This window comes from Elephantulus edwardii, unplaced genomic scaffold, assembly GCF_000299155.1.
Source record: "Elephantulus edwardii isolate Elephantulus edwardi_28Jun2011 unplaced genomic scaffold, EleEdw1.0 scaffold00108, whole genome shotgun sequence".
NCBI classification, from domain to species: domain Eukaryota; kingdom Metazoa; phylum Chordata; class Mammalia; order Macroscelidea; family Macroscelididae; genus Elephantulus; species Elephantulus edwardii.
In genome coordinates, this window is record NW_006399858.1 from 7963278 (window position 1) to 7986670 (window position 23393).

The window sequence follows — 23393 nt, forward strand, 5'->3', positions numbered from 1 at the left end:
TTTTCTCTATCTGGTATTTATTAAAGAAATATACAATCCATTAGACAACTCTTGTGGATCTACTAAGTTTCCTCTAAAATATGTCTCCTTTATATTCTTTTAGGAGAATGGTCTCCTTTTCACTCTACCAAAGACACCAAGCTAAAGTACCGCCACACCTTTGTCAGTCAGGAGCCCATCAAGAGACACAGGAACTTGGAGACCAGGTAAGTTGACTACGACTCACAGCAATCCTATGAACAACATTTTGAAACCTTTCCCTATCCTGTGCTGTCCTCATCATCTCTGTCAAGCTCAAGTCCAATGCTGCAGTCACTGTGTCAACTCCTCTCACTGGGGCTCTTCCTCTCTTTCACTGACCCTCTCTACATGTCCAAGCATAATATCCAAGCAAGTAGGTAGTAGTACCGCCCATAAAGATTTCCAGCATTGGAAGCACAACAGTGGGCTCGGGTTCTTTAGCTTCCATATGAAGATGCAAGCAGACTTTGGGAAAATCATCTGGGAAAAATCACTAGCAGTGTCCCAGACTAGCAATAACAGAAAACTAATGACCGTTATCCCTGAGGAGACATGGGAAGGCAGTAGCTGTGGAAATAGGTGATGCAGAGCTGCCATCTCTGACTCACAGTCACCTTACGGCTCACAGAACAAAAGGATTCATGGCCTTGAGCCATTTTCATGACTGTTGCTATGTTTGGGTTGAATGCTCAATTTGAGTCCACTTCACTTTGAAGGAGCAGCTGAAGAGAATCTTTTAGGAAAGGCCTACCTCAAAGGTGTTAATGATCTTTAGGGATATGCCTAACCCCAATGGACTAGTAAAGACTGAATACCTCTCGCTCTCCCTCTTGCAGCTCACTGAAGTCCTCTCTGAACTCTCCACTGGCCAGACCCAATGGAAGTCAGAGAGCAAGGGAGTTCATCGATGCAGGAACTAGAGAGGCTGGCTTTATGGTGTTCACAGCACAGTGGAGGGTTAAAAACGATCTACTATATTATACTATGCTACGTATAGCTTCACTTTAGATCCGCTACTTCTTTTTCCCCCTTTTCTGTTTTTCACAAGGGAAAGATCGAATGTAGTCCCCTACTACCACAAATTATGCAGTCGAGTTTCCCACATTTGGGGAAATCGCAGGGGTAAGCACATCCAGAGTGCAATGGATAAGCCTCGCCCTGTGAAAACTGCCTTCGTGATCACGGTATCTCCTCTGCTGGGATCAGCGACTCGAAATAGGACACATTTGCTAAATTATCAGCCAGATAGGGCCGGTGACTTTGTACTTAATGGTAAGAGCAAGTTGATAATTTATATCCCACTTTGAACTAGTAATCACCTAGTCAACATCTGTTCTTGCCTCCTATTCCTTATTATCCTAAATGTTGCCCATCTACAACAGAAAAATTAAAAAAAAAAAAGAATGTATTCATGGGGGCCATAGAATAACATCTCACAGGAGCTATGAAATGAGTTCTGAAGCTCAAACAGAAAAGACTAGAGACAGCATGGCAGAGCAAGCGATGTGACGTGATAGCAGAGAGGGATTAGGTAGGTGCAGACAGAAGAAAGCTAAACGGTTTGGGCACATCCAGGTAACCTGCAAAAAACTTCAGGGATGCTAAATAAAGGGTAGACAGGCAGAAAAATAACGAGGCTTAACAATGAGTGGAAGTCTGAAGAAACTTATCTTTTTGGCAACATTAAAGGATTTTAGTGTTCCTATTTTGTTTCAGAAATATCACTCAGGCAGCAAGATCGAGGTGAGAATGGAGACTACTGAAGAGACGCTGAGAAACATCACAGGGACAGAAATGGGGAACTAAATGAAGGCAACAGCCGATGCAAGTGAATGAGGGGTATGGGAAGCCTTAGAGAGCTACTCAAGAAGAAAAACTGAATGGTGGGAATTGTCAGGACTGGGGACTAAAGAGGTCACTGAGAGAAGGAGAAAGGGCTGGCTGTCACAAGGCCTATAAGAACTCTTTTTCTAATCTACAAATTCTTGAATGATATGCCAGCACACAGACCACGTCTTATTAGCAGAAAACAATAAAAAAGGTTCCAGTTTATTAGGGAGCTCTGGTGGTGTAAGTGCAGAGAGGGCTCGCCTCAAAGATTATGCTCTCTGAGGGCTCGAATCCACAGAAGAAAGATAATCAATCTTCTCCCATGGAATTCATAGCCTACAAAACCAGTGAAGGGTCAGCTATGAGTCAGCATGGAGAGACTTCAGTGTATGGCATCATGAACCCATACATATAGAAATAACAGTTTCTAAAACATTCATTGCAGCATCTTTATCTATGACTACAAAATCTGTAATTATATAAAAAAGTACTAGGTACGTCTCACAAGTCTTTAGCATATGTGTCTGTATTTAACCTTACATAAAAACTTAATAATAATTAATTACTATGTTAGAAATACTTTGTAGCACTATGCACTATATACTGTAGATGCTATTTTAGCCAATGAATTAAGAGTTAAGAAATGAAAGAACATATGGAGAAAAAAATTCCATTCTCTGTAAAGGTTCCAACTTCGCTTTACTAAATTGCATCTGATCTACTTTGATTTAGGATAGTTTTATCTTAACTTATATGGCTTAATCAGTATAAAAAAATAATATTTCTACTTGTTAAGATCTCACTGCTGTCAAATCATAGAGAACCACTGTCAGGTTTGCAGGCTATACACTGTTGTTGTTACGTGTTGTCAAGTAAAGTACAATTCACAGTGAAACTATGAACAACAGATCTGAACTATGGCCTATCCTGCACCATCCTTATTATTTGAATCAAACACATTTGAGTCCATTGCCTCAGACACTGTATAAATCCACCTTATTAATTGTCGTCTTCTCCGTCACTCACCGCCCCCCACATTTCAAAGCATGATGTCCCTATCTAAGGAACAGCTTCTAGTAACATGTGAAAAATATGTGTGATGACGCTTTGCCACCCTTGCCTCAAAGTAGCACTCTGGTTGCACTGTCTGCAATACATATTTGTTCTTTGGCAGTCCACGGGATTTTCAGCACTCTTCTCCAACATCACAACTCAAATTCATTGATTATTCTCCTATTATCCTTATTCACTGTCCAGCTCTCCAATGCACAGCAGGTGACTAGAAAAATGATGGCATGAGTCTGGTGCACCTTAGTCTTTAAACTGACATCATTGCCCTTTAGGATTTTGGAAAGATTTCTGATAAAAGACTTTCAAAATGCCAGAGATCTATCGATGAGCTTTTTCCTCTCTAGTATGGAGTTAAAATATTTCCCATATTACCACAAAGCATTAACTTCATTCATTGATTTTGTTTTGGAACATAGTATCTTTCTTGAAAGTAGTCCTTGAATGAAAAAAATGAGAAAGGAAAGACCAAGGATACTTGGGTCTCTAAAACATGGCCAGGTTCTGAAAACCAGAATGGTGTGTGAAAGGAGCCTAACAGGAACCAGCAGAAATGGATTCAGGCTGCCTAAATCTTCCCAAAACAAGAGATAAGAAACAAAATGTATAGAAATTCATTCCTTTTGGAAAATGACTCTTTAACCTATGGGTTGGTGTATTCTGAAAAAGAATTAGATTCTGGCTTCACCTTCCACATTAAAAAATATAAAGCCATGGTCTCATCTATGATATTAAACAGAGCGAATATTGAATAGGAAGCAAACTGGGGAAGGGATAATCTAACTCAAGCATCAATAATTCATTTATTGGAAATAGGAGAAGTTGGGTGAAATGCCAGGAGACTGTTTCATTTGGACGGAGCGCATTTTCTATTTTAAGCCCAGAACAATGCGGTCAGTTTCACTAGAAAACCAATTTGAAAAGGGGGACAGCCAAACAGGAGGACTGGTTCTTATGTTCTCTTCTAATATGCTATTTCTTCACCATCAATTATTTAGGTCTGACAATGCCACCATCTGGGAACTTTAAAAAGTGACAAGAAGATTTCTTAAACTTTGGCACTCTTTTTTTTTATTTTAATTATTTTTGTGTGCGTGTACCATCAAATCAGATCTGACTGGTACAGGAGGAGATTGCCCCTCCTTCCCCGGCAGAGCATCTGGTGGATTCGAACTGTGCGCCTCTGGGATTGTAGTTGCAGCTCCTTGCCACTAGGCCACCAGAGCTCCCGGCACTCTTTTTTTTTTTTTTTACAATTACACTTTATACAAGATTTTTTCCTCCTTTTTTTAAAATTTATTATTAATTTCAATGAAAATTTACAGAGACTTTGGATTTCCATTCATTCATTGTTGTACTTTTCTCCCCTCCCCCCCACTCCCCCCCAGTACACTACACTCTTGGAAAAGTAAAAGAAGAATTCTTTCATTGTTTTACAATCCCTCCCCCCAGGTCCACTCCACTATACAACCTTTGCTCTGGACTCCTGTAATGACAAAAATACCTAATCACATATCCCTTTGAAACAGATTTCTCCCTCATCTGTTTCAATGCAGTATACATTATTGAACCCATCTTTCTCAGTCTCCCCCCAACCCCAATTATCAGTCCCATTCTACAACGTTGGCACCATGCAGTATTTGTCCTTTGGCGACTGAGATACTTCACTCAGCATAATGTCCTCCAGGGTCACCCATTTAAAATAAGATTGCATGAGTTCCTTGTTTTTCAATGCAGTATAGTATTCCATTGTGTGAATATACCACAGCTTCTCTATCCATTTGTTTGTTGATGGGCACTTGGGTTGTTTCCAACTTCTTGCTATTGTGAACAAAGCTGCAATAAACATGGGTGTGCATATATCTGCTTGGATGGCAGTTATGGTCTCTTTGGGGTATATTCCCAGTAGTGGAATTGCTGGGTCAAACGGTAACTCTATTAGTAACTTTTTCCACAGTACCATTTTACACTCCTACCAACAGTGAATAAGGGTTCCAGTTTCTCCACAACCTCGCCAGCATTTGTTGCTTGCTATTCTGACTGGGGTGAGATGCGATCTCTTAGTTGTTTTCATTTGCATCTCTCTTAGAGCTAGGGATTTTGAACATTTCTTCATGTGCTTGTTAGCCATCTGAATGTCTTCTTTGGTGAAGTGTCTGTTCATATCCTGTGCCCATTTTTCTATTGGATTATTAACCTTTATCTTGTTGTGGTGCTCAAGTATTTTATAAATTCTGGATATAAGTTCCTTTTCTGACATGTCATTACCAAATACTTTTTCCCAGTCTTTGGCTTCCCTTTTTACCCTGTTGGAGAAGCTTTTGATGTGCATAGGGATCTGATTCTTAGAAGGTCCCTTTCATCTATTTTATCTTCTCCTGGCTGTAGGTTTTTCATTATAATTGGAAGACTGTTTATGTTGTGGATTAGGACTTCTAGCATTCTTCCAAGCTTTTCTTTAATGAAGATTACAGTCCTTGGTTTTAGTCTTAAGTCCACAATCCACCTTGAGTTGGTTTTTGTATATGGAGTGAGGTGTGGATCTTGCTTGAGTCTTTGCAGATACTTTTCCAATTTTGCCAACACCATTTATTAAAAAGGCTGTCGTTTCCCCACTTCACTGATTTCATCTCCTTGTCAAAAATCAGTAGACCATAGATAGATGGGCTGATCTCTGGGTTCTCAATTCTATTCCATTGATCTATGTGTCTGTCATTGTACCAGTACCGTGCTGTCTTAACAAACTTTGGCACTCTTAAGGTGATTTCCTTTACCCCAAAGCTTTGCCATTACAAACATAACCAAGCAAGACTAAGAGAACATTTATATAAAGTTTTGAGGGTTCTTTTTCTCTCTTAGTATCAAAAACACTTCAAGCATTACAACTTCTTACAAAGCCATCTTCCAATTTTACCCTATTATTTGACAGTCTATTTTATCATCATATATCCAAGGCACTTAGCACAGAACCATTCGAAGTAGACTCTCAGAGAATACAATTGAATGAATGAACAAATGCAGTCAAATCTGAAATAATCCCAAAGGTGACGTGAACTTCAGGATTGTTTGCACAATGAGGAAGGCCTCATCTTCCTGAATCCTGACTTCATTAGAAATTCCTCACCCTCACGATGTCAGATCAAATTCAAGGACTTGTGGTCCACTGGGAGATGGGGAAATGGAATTAAAGAAAAGCAGTGTAGCCTGAATTAGTCATAGCTCCCAGTCCCAAGCAGAAAAATCTATAAAGCTCTAACCTTGTAAATAAATAAAGATTCCCAAGTTTTAAATAAAAAATATTCATAAATATACAAATTTTGAGGTAGTGCACCAATAAATGGAAATCTGGGTAGGAAAGTATAATTATAGTAAGAAACAGCTATTACTTAGTGTGTGTATATACATATACACACACATACATACATACATACCTACATATATATATGCATATATACATACATACATACATACATATACATATATACATGGATATATATCTCATGATGGAAAACAATATGAGCCTGTAGACCCACTGAGTTTACTAGGACTCACAGGGGCCCTATGAACAGATCAGAACCTTGTCCTGTCCTGAGTCATCCTCACAATCTCTGCCACATTCAAGCTCATTGTAGTCACTGTGTCAACCCATATTGATTAGGTCCTTCCTCTTTCTCACTAATCTCTGCACTTTATTATGAATGTTATAAATACATAGATATAGGGCTCTAGGCCATAAAGTTAAGGAGGGAGAGGCTGAACTAAAAGCAAACTCATAAACCACAAAATCTCTCAATTTCCAGAAGTCAAGAGATTGCTATTTAAACAGAATTTTCAATCGGTAGATCCAGGCATAAAAACAAAGGAGGGTGTGTTGCTGTTGCATCACTGAAAAACAATATCAATTTTCACTGTCAAAACCACGGACCTAAAGCCACATCAGGGAAAATGTGTGCATCTTCCAATCACACTCACTATGCTCCATGAATCACCATGGACAGTGCTTGGAATGGATACACAGATGACATCAGAATACCCTGGAGTGAGCAAGATCAAGTGGATTCTTCCTAGGCAAAGGTCTTGCATGGCTAAGATTAAAAGGTATAGTCACTGAGAATCCAGTTTTTAAGAGCGACTCTGTAAAAAGACATCAAAGGATCTAAGTAGAGAATTGTTTCTACACATAGACAGTGATAGTCAAGGATCAGTCACACTCAAAGGCCAGTCCCCTTCACTCCCCAAGTTTTCTTTGCAAATAGAAATGGTTACAGAACTCAACAGATTGTCAGTTTCTAGCGCGAAGCAAGGAATTCTTGGTGTGGTTCATAGGAAGTTGCACTGCCAACCCAAAGGCTATGTCTCTCTGGTAGTTTGAATTGACCAGAGGGTCCACAGGAGAAAGGTGGACAATCTCTTCCTGGACGATCTGCAGCTTCATAAACCCAGTGGAGGGTCAGCATGAGTTGATTTTGACTCAGAGTCAATGGGAAAGAGAGAGAGCTGTAGATACTCTTGTACCTTAAACCTTCTGCACAAAGATATGCTGAATGTTAATGGGATCTAGACTTTCCTAAGTTTTCTTATTTCTTGTTCTGCTATACAAATGTTGATAGGACCCTATCGTCTTTTTTTAAAAGTGTATCACTTTAAAGTGATTTTTTTAAAGTGTATGTTTTTAGTGGTTTATCCCCATTTCCATTACCCTAAAGCCCCCTGTTTTTAGATATTTTTACAGTGAATTATTTTTATTCTGGAGAAAAGATGCCACATGACAACAGAGTGGATCGCATAGGTAAACTGGTGTGTATGACTTTCTAATCATTGACGGCTTCAAATTTCTTTTTTAGATCATTTTGTACTAGCTTTTCAAATAGGTTCAAATACATTTAACCGACTTTATCTGAAACTATAACCCCTTCAGTGAAATTCACAAACTTTAAATATTATTTTTTTTAAAAACCCAAACATTATTAACTTGGTAGCAACAACCATCTCTGAAAGAAAACTTAGTTAAATTTAGCTCTTTTCTATTTTTGTCCTAGTATGTTCTTGAAAAGTCTACCTACATCAACTTATTTGTTCACCTACTCACCATCAAGTATAATTTGTAATATTTATTTGACTGCTAATATTAACATGCTGCATAGCTTTATCTTACACAATACTTTGTTGATGTTTGCTTTTGGTTTTGTGGGTCATAATAAGAAGCCACATACATAGTCACAATTTCCTAAGTAATGTGCCTTTATTTGACTTATTTAATCAACGAATATCCGCTAAGAACATTCTCCCTAAAGAAAGTAACGGACCGGGAAGGACATGTAACAAATGAGAACAGACTCTCTGCAATGTCTGTGACCCCAAACTAAAACATGTACACAAAATATTTAAAGAATTATCCAGGGGAAGGTTTCCAGAAAGGGGTGGGGGAGCAATGTTCATTAACACGAACATAATAGATATTAACACTATCTAACGAGTCTGAAGGATCAACTCTGAGTCAGTTCTAACTCAAGAGCAAAGAGGTACATTGCTTTTATAGAAGAGAAAATAAAGGAGAATCAAAATCACAAAGTCTCTAGTGGAGACTGCAAAGATAATATTCAATAAAATTCACTGGTTTTAACAGAAAACAAACTCTTTGTTTTGCTGCTTCTTTGAGCACTTCAAGTTCAAAAGAGTGTCACATACCAATGTGAGAGGCAATACTCTCCAGTTCTACTCTCAAAAGTTGGAAATGCTGAATCATTCCTGAGGACTCTCTCTGTGGTTCTTGCTATGCGGACCACCCCTTTTTATTAGCCAGAAGCTTCAGTGGAAAGATAGTTGTTTATCTTGGAGCAAATTAGGGATCATTTGTTACCAGGGATTTCCAAGAAAATCCTTTCCTCAGCATGAGCAGAAAGCAAAGCTCCAGGCAGGCCTTCCCAGCCAACCGCCAGTCATCCCTCACGTGGGCCTTACTTGTTCTCATTGCTTGCATCGTAACGAGGCATGGGGTCCAAGTCGTTCCCATTCACATCACAACTTGCCAGAGCATCCTAGGGCCACAGATGAGAGAACGAGAATGGACTTTCATTAATTAGTCATTGACCTGCAGGCTCATGCATTCTTAAACACATTGCCTGCAAGAGAGTAATTGAGTTATCGAAGGAGCCCCTGGTTCTGTGGGCTAAGGGATAGATAGCTGGCCTGCTAACAACCAGTGTTGTAGTCACCCCCTGTAACAGGAAGAAGGACTGGATACAGATCCTACTCCTTTCTTGCCAGCTCTTTCTTCTCAGACCTCATCTCATACCAAGAGCTGGTCCCCTCCACCTTGTTCATAAAATGTGTACTTATCAAAGACAGTGTTTGTAATTATCATCTTTTCAGTGAAGTAGTCTCTGACTACCAAGAAAAATTATTTCTTTAGCAGGCAACTTCCTCAGTATAATTCAACAATGTGAGAAGAAAAAAGCAAATTACCAATAATTGCCAAGCCACTTAGGAAATTGTATTAGGTATTCCTTAAATCAGGTATCTTGAGAGCTTCTATTAGAGAATTCTTATTTGGTTTCAGATAGTGTATCTAGTCTAAGAGGGAGATCTGGTGACCTCATTGGCAAGAAGCTATGCTGTAATCCCAAAGGCATGCAGTTGGAGGCTACCAGATATTCTGCAGAAGATTCTCCTCTCATGTGATTAACTCTGAAAACCCACCAGAGGATCAGCTGTGGGTCAATTCTGACTCTACAGTACACAACAACAATCCTAAGAATCTAAAAGTAGGACTTTTTATTCATTTACTAATTTTTACTCAATGGACTTTTGTTAAACAAAAATAATAAATGAAATTTTATTATACATCAGCACTTAACATAAGGCAAATTGTCTCCCACACCAAAACTGTGTTGGTTTGCTCTCAAAAATGATCATGAAAAATACTGAAAATACTCAACAAAATTTTGCCGAGTTGTTAATTATTTTTCAAATTAATTATTAATTATTCTTTCCTGTAAAGCCGGGTAATAAAGTTGCACAACATCTACTACCAATAATATCATCCTGCTACCAACTTACCAATTAATTTCAAATAATTAATTTTCAAATTAGACCGGATGCCGTCTAATTTAGGAAGTTTTTTCATTTTCTGATGAGAAGCTCAGGTTCTGAGAAGTCAAGCAGAAACGCTTAGACGCTCATCAAAGGCTTTCACCCGCCTGTCCTCGTCAAGTTTTGTTTTTTTTTTTTTCTCGTCAAGTTTTAGAGTTGAGGAAAACCTGTGGGGCTGTTCTACTGAATCCTATAGAGTGGCTAAGAGTCAGGACTGACTCAGTGACATTAAGTTTGGTTTTCATGGGGGAACTTCCTTACACTTTATGAGAATTCCCATTCACCTAACAAAGGAACCTAGCAGCACAGCAATGAACTGGAACCAAAATATTGGTGGCTTGAACCCAATAGCAGCTCTACTAGAGCGAAATGAGGGAATCCCCCTCTGTGAGGATGTACAGCCTGGGGAAACCCACAGGGCAGATCTGCTTTGCCCACCATGTTGCCAGGAAGAGAACACAAACCAACAGCAGCGAGTTTGAGTTTGGTTTGGATACACCTTATAGCATATGTCACTCTAGTGAATTTTCTTACAAGGGAAAAATAAAGAAGTTAGTCATAATTACTCTACAGCCACTTACATTTGGTCAAATACATTACCATCAAGTAGGGTGACCTATAAAACTATAATAAAACTCCTTTGCATAGGATGAGAAGCGTTGCTTAGTAGGGAGACAAGAAGCTCTTGTAAGTGACCTGGAATAGCTGATTTCAGTCATCATGCATCAATTTCTTCATCTATCAAATAAGGAAACTGGACTGACCTTCCTAGTTCATTCTAAAGTTCTGTAACGTTAACAGCTAGAAAGCTACCAGAGTGTGCCTGGGGAGAAGGTGAGAGCTGCCACACAAAACTGTTATACTCAAATGGGAACAGAATCTGTAATTCCTTCAAAAGAAAGGGAAATGACCAGTTGTGAGGGCCCTGTGAGGCTGGCCATTAATTGTTCTTAAAACCAGGCAGAGTTGGGGGAGGGAGGGAGGGAGGGGGGGGGAGAGAGAGAGAGACAGAGACAGAGACAAGATGAATAACTTGAGAAATGTTACTTTTTTCCCTATAAAAGAAACAAAGATGGCCTAGTGGCAAGAAGCTGTACTGCAATCCCAAAGGCCCTCAGTTTGAGTCCACCAGGTGCTCCGCTGGAGAAGGAGGGGTAATCTCCTCCTGTGCCAGTTGGATCTGATTTGATGGTACACACACACACACACACACACACACACAGAGAGAGAGAGAAACAAATTTGGAAGCAAGACTGGCACCCACTTCCTAAATAACATGCCTCTGGAAACAGTATGAACTTTGATAAATGTTGATAGTTGTAGAGGGGATTCAGGCCTTTTGTTCATAGGGTCACTATGAGTTGTGCTCAACTCAAAGACAAGCAACAACAAAAGAAACAAAGAGTGTTTCCAGACTTCTTGGACAAATTGTTGAAAACTGTGGGATTTTGTTGGTAGCAGGATATTATTGGTGGTAGATGTGAAACTTTATCACCCGACTTTCTAGGTCAAAACATCAAAGGCAGTGGGCAGTTTAATGTGCTATCTCACACTTCCTTCCTGCATACTAAGAGTATCTTTACAGGAAAGGAGCACTACCCTGAGTCTACTGAAGTTATTAGCTACATGTGTCCAGTCGCTTTCCCCCTTTCTGGTACCCTTGACACGAGTGCCCTGCGCCCAGGAAGAAGAGGTAACAGTAGCAAACACTCACGTAGTTCTGCATCAGATCCGGGTGTGTCCTCTCAATGCCATCGTCCAGGATGGTGACCACAATGTTCTTCCCCGTGTAGCCTCTCTTCCAGGCCCCTTCAATATTCATGTCTGACTGGCAAGGGTGTGTGTTGTCACTGCAGTGCTAAAAAAGAAAGAACCATGCAGGATGTTAAAGCTTACTGAATTAGGCGACGGGAGGATTAACCTATGGGTAAAGATCAAGCATTAAACTGAACTGTAATGGGGGATGTAGTTATCAGTTGGAGCTCAAACATGGGTCTTCTTCGTTAGCTGACAGGTGAGGGCAGGAAGACAAGGGGCGGCGAAATCAAGTGAGTGAGGATTCTCTTCCACCCGCTATGATGTGAAGCCTTAAGTCATTTGGAAGAATACAAAAACCTGTCTCTCTGAATGGCACAATAATAGCTATATCATGCTATTTCACACTGGAATGTATTCACAACACCTGGAATAACCTTAGATAGGCAATCTCAGCATTCCAAACCAGGTAACTGAAGAACTATGTAATTTCTTAACCAGGCACCTAGATGCCAAAGCAGCAACAAATGAGAGCTAACTTAAGGCAGCTTTTGTATGTTACAGCCAGGTGTGTTACTGTGAGAAACCCATGACTGAAAGAAAATAACAGGTTCTCCAACTTCCTCCAATACATTCACAATGGCCTCTGTCCCCTAAATTGTGGAAGAAAGTGAGGCTCATCCAGGGCGACTATGAAGGGAAAAGAAGAAGTGCACCAAGGACAGAAAGGTGGGTGCACAGGGGACATGGGGAACATGCAAAGGCTTTGAAGGGCGGACTATAAAAACCCCGACCTCTGCTCATTATATCGAGCAATTTTATTCCACAATGGTGACAACATATAAACACATGGAGAAGTGAATTAAAGCAGCAGCTTTCCCCGCTATAATTTACTAGCATTCTTTTAAGCCACACAATTGTTCTTTCAAAGTCCATCTCTTTGAAATATCCTTCTGAGTGGTGTTGTTTTCCAGGGCCTTAAGACCCAGAAAAGGAATAAAAGGAAAGAGATATGCTGAAACGTAATGCCATAGCAACATGACCACCCCAGGTCTCTCACCATTCATTCTTTTCTCCCTGCTTTGTAATGCTTTCGCTCTTGGAAAGAAGAGAGAATGCAAAGCATTGTACGCTTGAAACATAATGGACCACCATTGCTATTCATTTAGTACACACTTCACTGAGTACCTATGACATCCTGGGTGGTAGGGGGTGAACAAGGCACTGGAGGTTCCTGCCCTGATGACCCTCAAAAGAGGACACAGATAAAAACATAAATCAACAAATAAACAAAACCATACGGTATGTTCCTTGGTTTCAAAGGAATTTAAGAGGGTGATGTGATGGTAAAATCTGAGATCTTTGGGCACAGGACTTCAAGTGAAGTGGTCAGGAAGACGAGGCTCAGAGAAAATGTGAAATCCGAGCTGAGATACGATTGATGAGAAAGAAAGGTCTTCCCCAGACCCCTGGAGATAGGAATCCTAGAAGAGGGAGCAGCAAAGGGAAAGACCAGTGAGGCAGGAAAGACCTTATCACGGGAAGGAGGAGATGCAGGCAGGTAGATGAGACTGTGTGAAGGAGGCAGAGAGGAGAGAAGGCAGAAAGTCACAAAGGGAGGCGAGGGCAGGCGGCACTGAGTTTTGCCGGCGTTCCTTCCAAGTACAGCCTGAATGGGAGCTCATTCCTTCCCATTTATCATCACTTGATACTAAATGTTATCCAATGACAGAAATTCCCAAGGCCCTCCGATATCAATGTTTTAACTGGTTTTCAAAATCAGATTTCCTTGGTGGAATATTATAAGTACCTTTCAAGGGTTCATGCTAAGTAATTACCCAATGTCCATCAGAGAAAATACCAGTTTCATACAGAACTAAAAATAACCCTCAATGCCACTAAGTTAGAAGCAAGTCACACCTGACCCTCCAGTGGGTTTTCAGAGGCTGTAGATTGATCACATGGGAGATCACCCATCTTCCTCCCGTGGGCAGTGGCTCTGAACCACCGGAAAGGTGACAAACTTGGTGGACTCTGCCACAGAGCTCTATCATACAGAAGAGAGGCAGATCTATTTCAATGAATATTCACATTTTCCTCACCATCCTGACTTCTTCCTGGCATTAGTTGCCCTAAACACACACTCCTACCTTCTAAGCCAAACCACACCCCCCACTGCCTTAGTTGACAAGGCACAAGGTAGGTCTGCTTCCACTCACAAATTTCTTCTGGCTTCTCATTTCTCCTCCCTCTCTAAGCTTCTGTTTTACACAACTTACTACCTACTCGCACATTTTATTAATTGCTGTTCACTGTGGAATCCTGTTAGCTTTGACTCCTTGACTGTAGGCACAAGTGAAACCATACTTTAAACCTAAAATCCTAAGAAAACAAACCCAACACCATCAAGTTGACACTGAGTTCCAGCGCAGTCTGATTTTCATGCTGTGCACTTTGGGAGGCAGATCAACAGGAATTTCTCCTAAAATACCTCTGCATGGGGTTGAACCACCAGTCTTTTAGTTAGTACCAGTTTGCACCACTTCAAATTATTAGTATTAATTAGGGAGATTTAGTGAACTAGTGGCTAAGGAGGCAGTTTGAATCCAGCAACAGCTGCTCCATGGGAGAAAGATGGGTAATCTCCTCCTGGGCTATTCACAACCCCTGAAAATCTGCCAGAGAGTCTGCAGTGAGTTGGCTCCAAATGGATGGCAATGAAATAGATGTAAAGAGGTGGGAAATCAGTAACTCTTGGCAATGCTATGAACAACAGATCCGAGCCTCGCTCCATTCTGTGCCATCGTATGATATCTGATATACTCAACAGAGCCCATTGCTCAGTCACTGTGTCACTCAATCTCATTAAAGGTTTTCTCCTCCTTCCGTGACCCTCTCCACCTTTCCAGTCATGATTTCCTTTTCCAAGGACTAGACCCTTCTAACAACCTGCCCAAAGTATATGAGACAGTCCCTGGGCTATTCAGCAGTCTTTTCAAACACCACAACTTAAAGACACAAATTCTTCTTTCACCATCCCCAGTCACTGTCTAGCTTTTAGCAGCATTAACAAGTAACTGAAAAGATCATGGTTTGGATCAGTTGCACCTTAGTCCTCAAACTGACATTATTGCTCTTCAGCATTTTTGTGGAGGTCCCTAACAGCAGAGTTTCCCAACGCAATATATCCTTTGATTTACTGGCTGCTTGTGCCAAGGGTCTGATCAATATGAAATCACTGACAATTTCTATCTCTTCTATCATGATGCTGCCTATTGGCTCAGTGATAAGAATTTTTTCTTTTCTTGATGTTGCAGTGTAACCCATATGGAAAGCTGTACTCTTCGTAACCCATATGGAAAGCTGTACTCTTCGATCCTCTGCAGCAAGTGTTTCAAATTCTCCTCACTTTCAATAAACAAGGCTGGATCATCTGCATAGCACAAGTAATTGAGGAGTCTTCCTCTAATCCTGATGCTACATTCTTCTTCATACAGTCCTGCTTCTCAAATGACTTAGTTACTCAAAATTACTGTAAATACTGGTTAATTAATTATGCCTAACAAGAGAGGTCATAGCCTCAACTTTTATTTCCAAGTTTCAAACTCTCACTGTGCTTATTACTCTGACCTTGGCTAGCTGAGATGATAATGAAGGAAACGGTGTGGACTTCCGAAATGGCTATGCTTTTCAGAAGGCTTGTTCTGGCCAAGAGTCTGGGCATCTCCTCACCAAATATTTTCATTTCACACAAAGCAACTCTGACAGGTGTGCACTTAGTTTTCCTTCTCAAAACCTGCTTTGTACACCTGTAGTATCAATTGTGACATTAAGTAATGTTAATAAGGCCAAGAGGTGGGCTGCAGGAAGGAAAAGCACAGGAAACGGGTAACCCACAAACGGGATAAAGGCCCCAGAGTGAAGGGGTGCTGCCTGAAATTGTAATTATGGAAATTGAAGAAAACCAGTCATCTATGGAATCCACGTGTGACAGAAGTGGGGCATTTGGCGACTTTATTCCACCTCTACTCCTGCTGAATCTACCTCTACCATTCAAGATTCTCACAGCAATGCTTCCTTGTCCCCTTTTCATCCACCTCCCCAGTACAGATGGTGGACAGACACGAGGAAATCTCTAATTGATAGCTTCACCTGGATAATTTAATATACTAAGTAGCCAGAAATGGCAAAAGGTTTAAAGAAAATTACGAGTTAAGCAGAGCCTGGATGCTTCTTGAAAATGGAATGAATTGGACATCTTAACCATTTTTTTAAGTATGTTGGTTGTTAAATGCCATCGAGTCACAGACAACTCTTTGTGACCCTATGAATGAAAACCTGAACATTTGTATAACTTTGATCATTTCTCCAAGTTCAAAGAGTTTCCAGAGGCAAGCTATTTAGGAAATGGATGCCACTCCTGCTTCCAAGCTTGTTTTAATCAGGGAGCTCCACCAAACACTGTCCACCATGGGTAACCATTATCGCATTTGACACATCAGAGTCACAGTATTTACATCATAGCAACCATGAGTTACCTCTGTACAGCAAATGGACAGACCAGTGCTATCTCACTTAGAAGAATGTTTGGCCAAAACCAATTAAAACCAAGCCTGAGGGCCACAGATTAAAATCACCCACCTTTGGCTTGGTAGCATAACTTTCTATCCACTAGGCCAACATAGCTCTCTCTCTCTCTATGATGTTAAGTGGCACTGAGTCATAGATGACTCATAGTGACCCTGTGAAAGAAAGATCTGAACACTTGTATAACTTTCATCATTTCTCCACGTTCATAGAGTTTCCAGAGGCAAGCTACCAGGTTTGGCAACTATCATTACTAGTTCCAAAACTTTTTCATCACCAAACCAGAAAGTGAGTATGCATTAAATAAACTTCTATCAGCCCCTCACTCCTGTACTCTGGCCACACCTATACATTCACTCATGCTAGATATTCCATATACATGGGATTATATAGTGTTTTTCCTTTAATATCTGAATTATATTCTTAACATGATAGTTCTTATTTTTGCTTTTTCCTCACTTTATGTTTTATTTTATATGGACTTCTAAACAAAATTCATATACATTCTGTATCATTCATGTACATTGCATTTCACACAATCCTATTTTTACATTGTATTTCAAATGATCACTCATGTACTTGGTGTTTTATAGAATTAATCACCATCAATCTATGGCTACTGCCTTTTCAGATCCCCAATGGATTTTTCCTAATTCCTTCACCCCCATCACAGAACCCACGTGATAGCTGAACCTAATACCCTGAAGGATATATTACCACACTTTGCTTACCATTTGATCTGCTGATGTATATTTGAATTTTTTCTAGCTCTTGGCTCTAAGAAATATGGTGCAATGAACATTGATGCACAAAGAATCAGCATCCTCCTCCCTTTTTCTTATCTTGTGGATAAGATACCTAGGAGTGGGAACTGGAGATTCTTTTCTTTGATCTTAAAAAACTGTGGAAAATACATATGTTGCTGTTTTAACAATCTTCACATGTACAAGTCAGTAACAATTATATTCATCATGTTGCTCATTTATCATCCTTAACTATTCTCAGTTTTCTGATCACCTTAAAAAAATGAAATGGGGGAAAAAAATACCACAACAAAGTACCCCAAATCCTGAATCTTCTTTTCCCTCTCCTCTCACTCATCCCTGGTAACAAGTGATAACTTCAGTCTTGCACTGCTAGCTAACCCAAAGGCCGGAACCCAACAGTGGATCTGAGGGAGAAAGACGGGTCATATCCTCCTGTGCAATTTACAGCCTCCAAAAACTGGCTGGAGCCTCCACTAGGAGTTGGTTCTGACTTGAAGGCAATGCCAATTTAAATGAGCACTTTACTTGCTTGATAGAAATGGTCTTTAAAGTGGGTTCTAGTAACACTAAAAGAACCTCTATTTTAGCAACACAAAAAAAGGCAAGAAGGGACTCAAATTAGCCATGGTTCCCTCATTCACAGTTCTCCAGAGTGAGAAGATGTCTCTTAGAACTAGGACTAAATGAGTGTGTCTAGAATTGCATTACCACAAAGCCAGTCCAAAGTCTGATGTTCACAGAAAGGGCTAGTCACTAACTTCCAGCACCTTAGAAGCTGGTGAAAACCACATATGTACACAGTGCATGCAAAAGATAAATATTTATAGACAATTATGTACCTTCAGTCCTGAATGATGTACTCTATTTCCATGATGGCCTAGGCACAGATGACTTAATATTTAGAAACAACACTGGATCCACGTAATGAAAAGCACACCTCAGCAGAACGGCTGTAACCTGGGCCTTTCACTCCCTTACCCACAGATGCTTTTATTCTTTTTAGGAATGACATTTTTAAAGAGGCTGTTTGGTGTTCTCTATAAACGGCATTTTCAATTCCAGCTGAGTTGTTCTGCTTATAAACACTGGGTGTGTCTTCTCCTGAGTCTTCACAAACACAGCGCAGTGTTTGCTCAACGAGGGAACAGTTTATCCCCAAAATAAACACCTTTGTTATATTCTCACCATCATTTTCTTCAGTCTGAGAAAAACAGAAACAACAACCAAAAAAGTTTCAACGCCATTCTTTCCTAACTTCTCGAAATTCTAAGGATCTTCAGTAAATTGCCAATTTGTATGCTGCCAATAGTCTGCTAACACAAGACAACACCTGTAGCTCATTTTTATAGATACAGTGGCTCCTAAGACTGCATCTATTACTGTATGTGTTAATAAGCAAATGGAATAAAAGTCAGAAAAAAATCTCTTGCATAGACGAGTTCAGAAATATGTCTAGGTCACTTAGTTGTTGTTAGTAAGTGATTTGCAGCAGCCCTCCACACAACAAAAACAAGCACGCCCCAATCCTGGGCCATCCACGCATGCACACATGCAGAGTCTACGCTTAGGTCTACTGTTGCAGTCACTCCATCAACCCTCTCCTTGAGGATCTTCCTCATTTTTGCTCATGTCCTTTTCCTGGGATTGATAGCAAGGCTGAGATATGTGAGACAAGGTCTTCTAACTTTACTTCTAAAGAACATTCAGCCTGCACTTCTTCTAAGACATATTTATTTGGCCTTTTGACAGTCCATGACCTATTCAATATTCTTCACCAACTACAATTCAAAAGCATCAATTCCCTCTGGTCTTCCTCATTCCTTCATATGAGAAGGATGAAGATATCACAGTTTGAGGAAGGCACGCCTTAGTCCTCAAAATGACATCTGTGTTCTTCAGCACTTCAAAGGGGACTTTACCAAAGTGATTATATATATGAAAATATTTCATTAATTTGAATTCTAAGAATTGTAAGTTGAAATTTACCTAAAATGATTTAATGGGCACTTACTATGACTGGCCTTGAACTCACCACTTTATGTGGATGAGTTTCATTTAAACCTCAGAACAATCACTAGAGGAAGGTCGCTTTATCAACTATTTTGGTTTTATTGTGGAAAACACATAAGTAACAAAACATTTGTCCTCTGAACATGTTTTTCACATACACATATCAGTAATTGGTAAGGACCAAGATAAATAAGATTTCCATCATTTGTTTCTAACAGGTAAGGAATATCGACCTTCCCTCCCTAGGGAACCTGGCAGGGTTCAAAAGACTATCCACTAGTGGACTCAAGATTCAAATAAGCAGTGTGGCACTGGAGGACAGGGTTATGGAAATAAAACTACTAAAAGGTGAAATAGTATTGGTAGAAGGAAAAACATCATGCAGGTTCAAATAAGGAGTGGATAATTGAGTGAATGCGGGTAAACAACATCAGAAAAGATCCTCATATAATAGAAATCACACAGGCTCCAGTGCTATGATTAGTGCATTCAAGTGAGTAGTGCAATGTTGTTGAAGATCTTCTCATTCCCCCATGTGCCTCTCATTTCAAGACCTCTTTTGGAAAACTTCTCATGTTTCAACTCAGATATTTCAATGTCACGAAGTTCACTTATTTATGAGCCAGACAATAGTTGCTGGTAAATGAGTTCTTTAAAAAACAAACAATAAATAAAAGGACCTTATTTACAATGTTTCTTAATTTCCATGGTGCAAAACCTCAACATCCTTGTCAACTAGCATCAAAGGCTTGCACAGTTTCTCAATGTATATCAATTCAGTTTCCCTTTCTCTTAAAAGGCAGCTCTAGAAAGCCACAGAAAACAGCCCATCCACCACTCTGTTGTTAGTTTCTAACTAGCAACTACAGCAAACCTGTATAGCTCAGATAAAGTGGTGGTCATCTTCAGGAACCCTGGCACTGTGAGGCCACTCTGTACTCTGAGTGCCTTTCAACCTAAGGGACTATACAAGGACTATACAGGGCAATACTGTTGGGATTTGCAGGGTTTTCATTGGCTACTTTTGGGAATCAGATTAGATTATCAGACACAAACTTTTCTTTATTTGACTGCTGTTGTTCTTAGGTTCTGTTGAGTGAAGTACGATCCATAGCAACACTACTAACAATAGATCCAAACCCTGTCCTATCCTCTACCATCTTCACCATCTCTGACATACTTGAGTACATTGTTGCAATTATTGTGTCAATCCATCTGGTTGAGGCTCTTCCTCTTTTTTGCTAACTCTCCACCTTCCCAAGAAATAGCTAGCCTCTCCTAAAAACATGCCGAAGTAAGTACGTGAGACAAAGTTTTAGCATCTTTGCCTCTAAGGAGCACTCTGGCTGCACCTTCTTCAAGATTTATCTTTTCTTTGTTTGTGTTCTATCAGAAGTCCATTGGATATTCAGTACTCTTCTTCAATACCACAGCTCAAAGGCACCAAGCCTTATTCTGTCATCCTTACTCATTGCCCAGTTCTCAGATACATAACAAGAGACTGTAAAGATCATGGTCTGAATCAGGCAAATCCTTAGTGTTCAAATTGACATCACTGCTCCTTAATAACTTGGAGAGGTCTCTGACTGCAGACTTTCACAGTGCAAAAACATCTACTGCCTCCTGATACTGACTGCTGATGTTGACTGTGGATCTAAGAAAGATGAATCATCAACAGTTTAAATCTTTTCTCCCTTTATCCTGATATTGCCTACTGGTCCAGTGGTGAAGATTTTTGGTTTCTTGATGTTAAGATGCAATCCATATTGAAGGTTTTATCCTTTGATTTTCTGCAACAAATTCTTCAAGTCCTCTTCACTTTCTGCAAGCAAGGTTGTGTCATCTGCATAATACAGGTTGCTAATGAGACTTCCTCCAATCCTGATCCTACACTTATCTTTATAGATCCCAATTTCTCAAATAATTTGCTTGCAATATGACTGAATATATGTGAAGAGACACACAACTTTCTTAATGTTTAACCATGTAGTTCCTCCTTGCTTGCATAACAGCCTCTTAGTCTAAGTTTAGGCTTCACATGAGCATAAAGAAATGTTCTGGGATTCCCATTCTTCTCACTGTTAGCCAAAATTTATTATGATCTGCATGGTCAAATACTTTGCATCATCAATAAAACACTAACAGACATTCTTCTGGTGTTTTCTGCATTTATCCAGGAACTGTTATCAGCAATGATATCCCTGGTGCTATGGCCTCCTCTAAATCCAGCTTGAACTTCTGGCAGTCCTCAGTCTATGTACTGTACTAGCTGGTAACGAATGATCTTCGGCAGTATATTGATTTTATGTTATCACATGTAAGCAATGATATCATTTGATTATTTCCATACTCAATCACCTTTCTTAAAATGGGAACAAATATATCTCTTCAAGTCAGTTGGCTAGCCTCCAAATTTCCTCACATAGACTGGTGAGAATGTCCTGGGCTACATCTTTTGATTGAAATATGTCAATTGGTATCCCATAGATCACTAGGGCCTCATATTTTTCTCTTTATCTTCAGTGTATCTTGAACCTCTTCCTTCATTACCATTGGTAATGGATGTCAGAAGAGAATCTGAAAAGTTGCACTAGAGCACCAAGAAGTTAAAACAAAGGAAGATGCTGAACTAAAAGAACCAAACAGAAAATTTTCAAGGGCAACTTCAGTAGACAAAGCAAAGTATTATAATAGAATGTATAGAGAACTGGGATTGGAGAATAAAAGGGAGGGACTTGCTCAGTTTTTTTAAAGCTGAAAGAACAAAGCCTTGAGTTATAATACTGAGAGATGCAATGGGGAAAATCTTGAATGACCTGGAAGCATCAGAAGAAATTGGAGGGAATACATATAATTACTGTACCATAAAGAATTGGCTGACACTGAAGTATTTCCAGAAATACTTTATGATTAAAGACCAATGGTAATGAAGGCTCAGCTAATAGAAGTACAGGGAGTTGATGACACAAGATGACCACAGGTGCACAAGGGAACCGAGTGACGCCAGGAGCACTGTCTAGGTGCACTCAGGCCAAACTGCTGAAAAGCCAAAGATATTGTTTTCAAGTCATAAAGCTTCTGGAATCCTTCCATGGACAGTAAAAGCTAAGTGACAAATGAGGTTATCAGTCAGGGAAGTAAGCCAGATCCAAGATGCTGGTGGAAGCCAGAACATCAGACTGGAATGGTTGGCCTGGAAGTTAAAAGTTAGGGTAAAGAGAGCTAAATGTGTCAAGCATGTGATTCTAAGGCCCCAGTACATTTACTGGAACACTCCTCTCCTAGAAAGATTATTGTAAAAAAAAAAAGAAAGATTATTGTAGAGTCTCTATGCTTGGGCCATCAAACACTTATTGTAGTAGCCTATGATAATAAGCTTTGTCTTCCCAATGAAACTACAAGCAACATGTGGTAATGGAGCCTGTATTCCGTACCTACAGAGTTCACAGCAGAATGTTCAATCAATTAGTGAATTTATCATATTCATTTAGTTATACAAGTGTTCAGGTTTTTCATTCATAGGTAGTCGTCTACCACTCGATGGCACTTAATAACAACACAACATATTTATTTAGAGGGAATATTAAGAGAAAAAGGTAGAAATAAATTTGAGATAAAGTTTCAGAAGAAAATTTTCACAGTCAAAACCAAGTAGTACAAGTAACAGAAAAGGTAAAAACAAGATATAGAAATGCTTGCCTTCCACATATTGATGCATAAGAATACCTGCTTATTCAGGTTTGCTGATGAAAAGAGCATCAGACCGATACAGGGACTGAACCCCTTCACAGGTATACAGGAAGAGATGAAGATGTTCATCTGGGAGTGCTAATTAACCTACCGTGCCACTAATGATCTAACAACGTTCAATTATCCTGCCAGAAGTCAAGAAATATAACATAGAAATAGTCAAGTGCACTCCCTTCCAAGAATCCTGGAAACTTGCTCTTGGCCAAAAGGAGCTATGAAAAGAAAGAATAAGAGCACCGATTAAAGAGGACTCCTTTCTGTCTCTCTCTGTTGTTTTTCTATCTTTGGGAACACAGCTTAATTTAAATACAGTCCTTCCATAAGTTGAAGAGAAATTCATAGTTTCACCAAATGACTTTCTTTTGGGCAGACTCTGAGTCAACAGCCCAGTATTTGTTATCTACTATCCAGGAAGTATTAAAAGATGATGGAAGGAATATACTGAGTCATTGTATCAAAAGGAATTAGCACATACAGAAAAATTTAATGAAATAACATATGAGCAAGAGCCTA

General features: G+C 39.7%; 1 protein-coding gene across 1 annotated transcript in view; it reads right to left on the bottom strand.

Annotated features, from left to right (window-relative positions):
- The window catches only part of PCSK5 (proprotein convertase subtilisin/kexin type 5), a 413061-nt gene that overhangs the window by 226401 nt on the left and 163267 nt on the right, over positions 1-23393 (bottom strand). The window contains exons 4-5 of the mRNA XM_006891991.1: positions 11726-11869; positions 8881-8957 (exon numbers count right to left, since the gene is read on the bottom strand). Of these exons, the coding sequence (XP_006892053.1) occupies positions 8881-8957; positions 11726-11869 (221 nt within the window). The remainder of the gene's footprint in view (positions 1-8880; positions 8958-11725; positions 11870-23393) is intronic.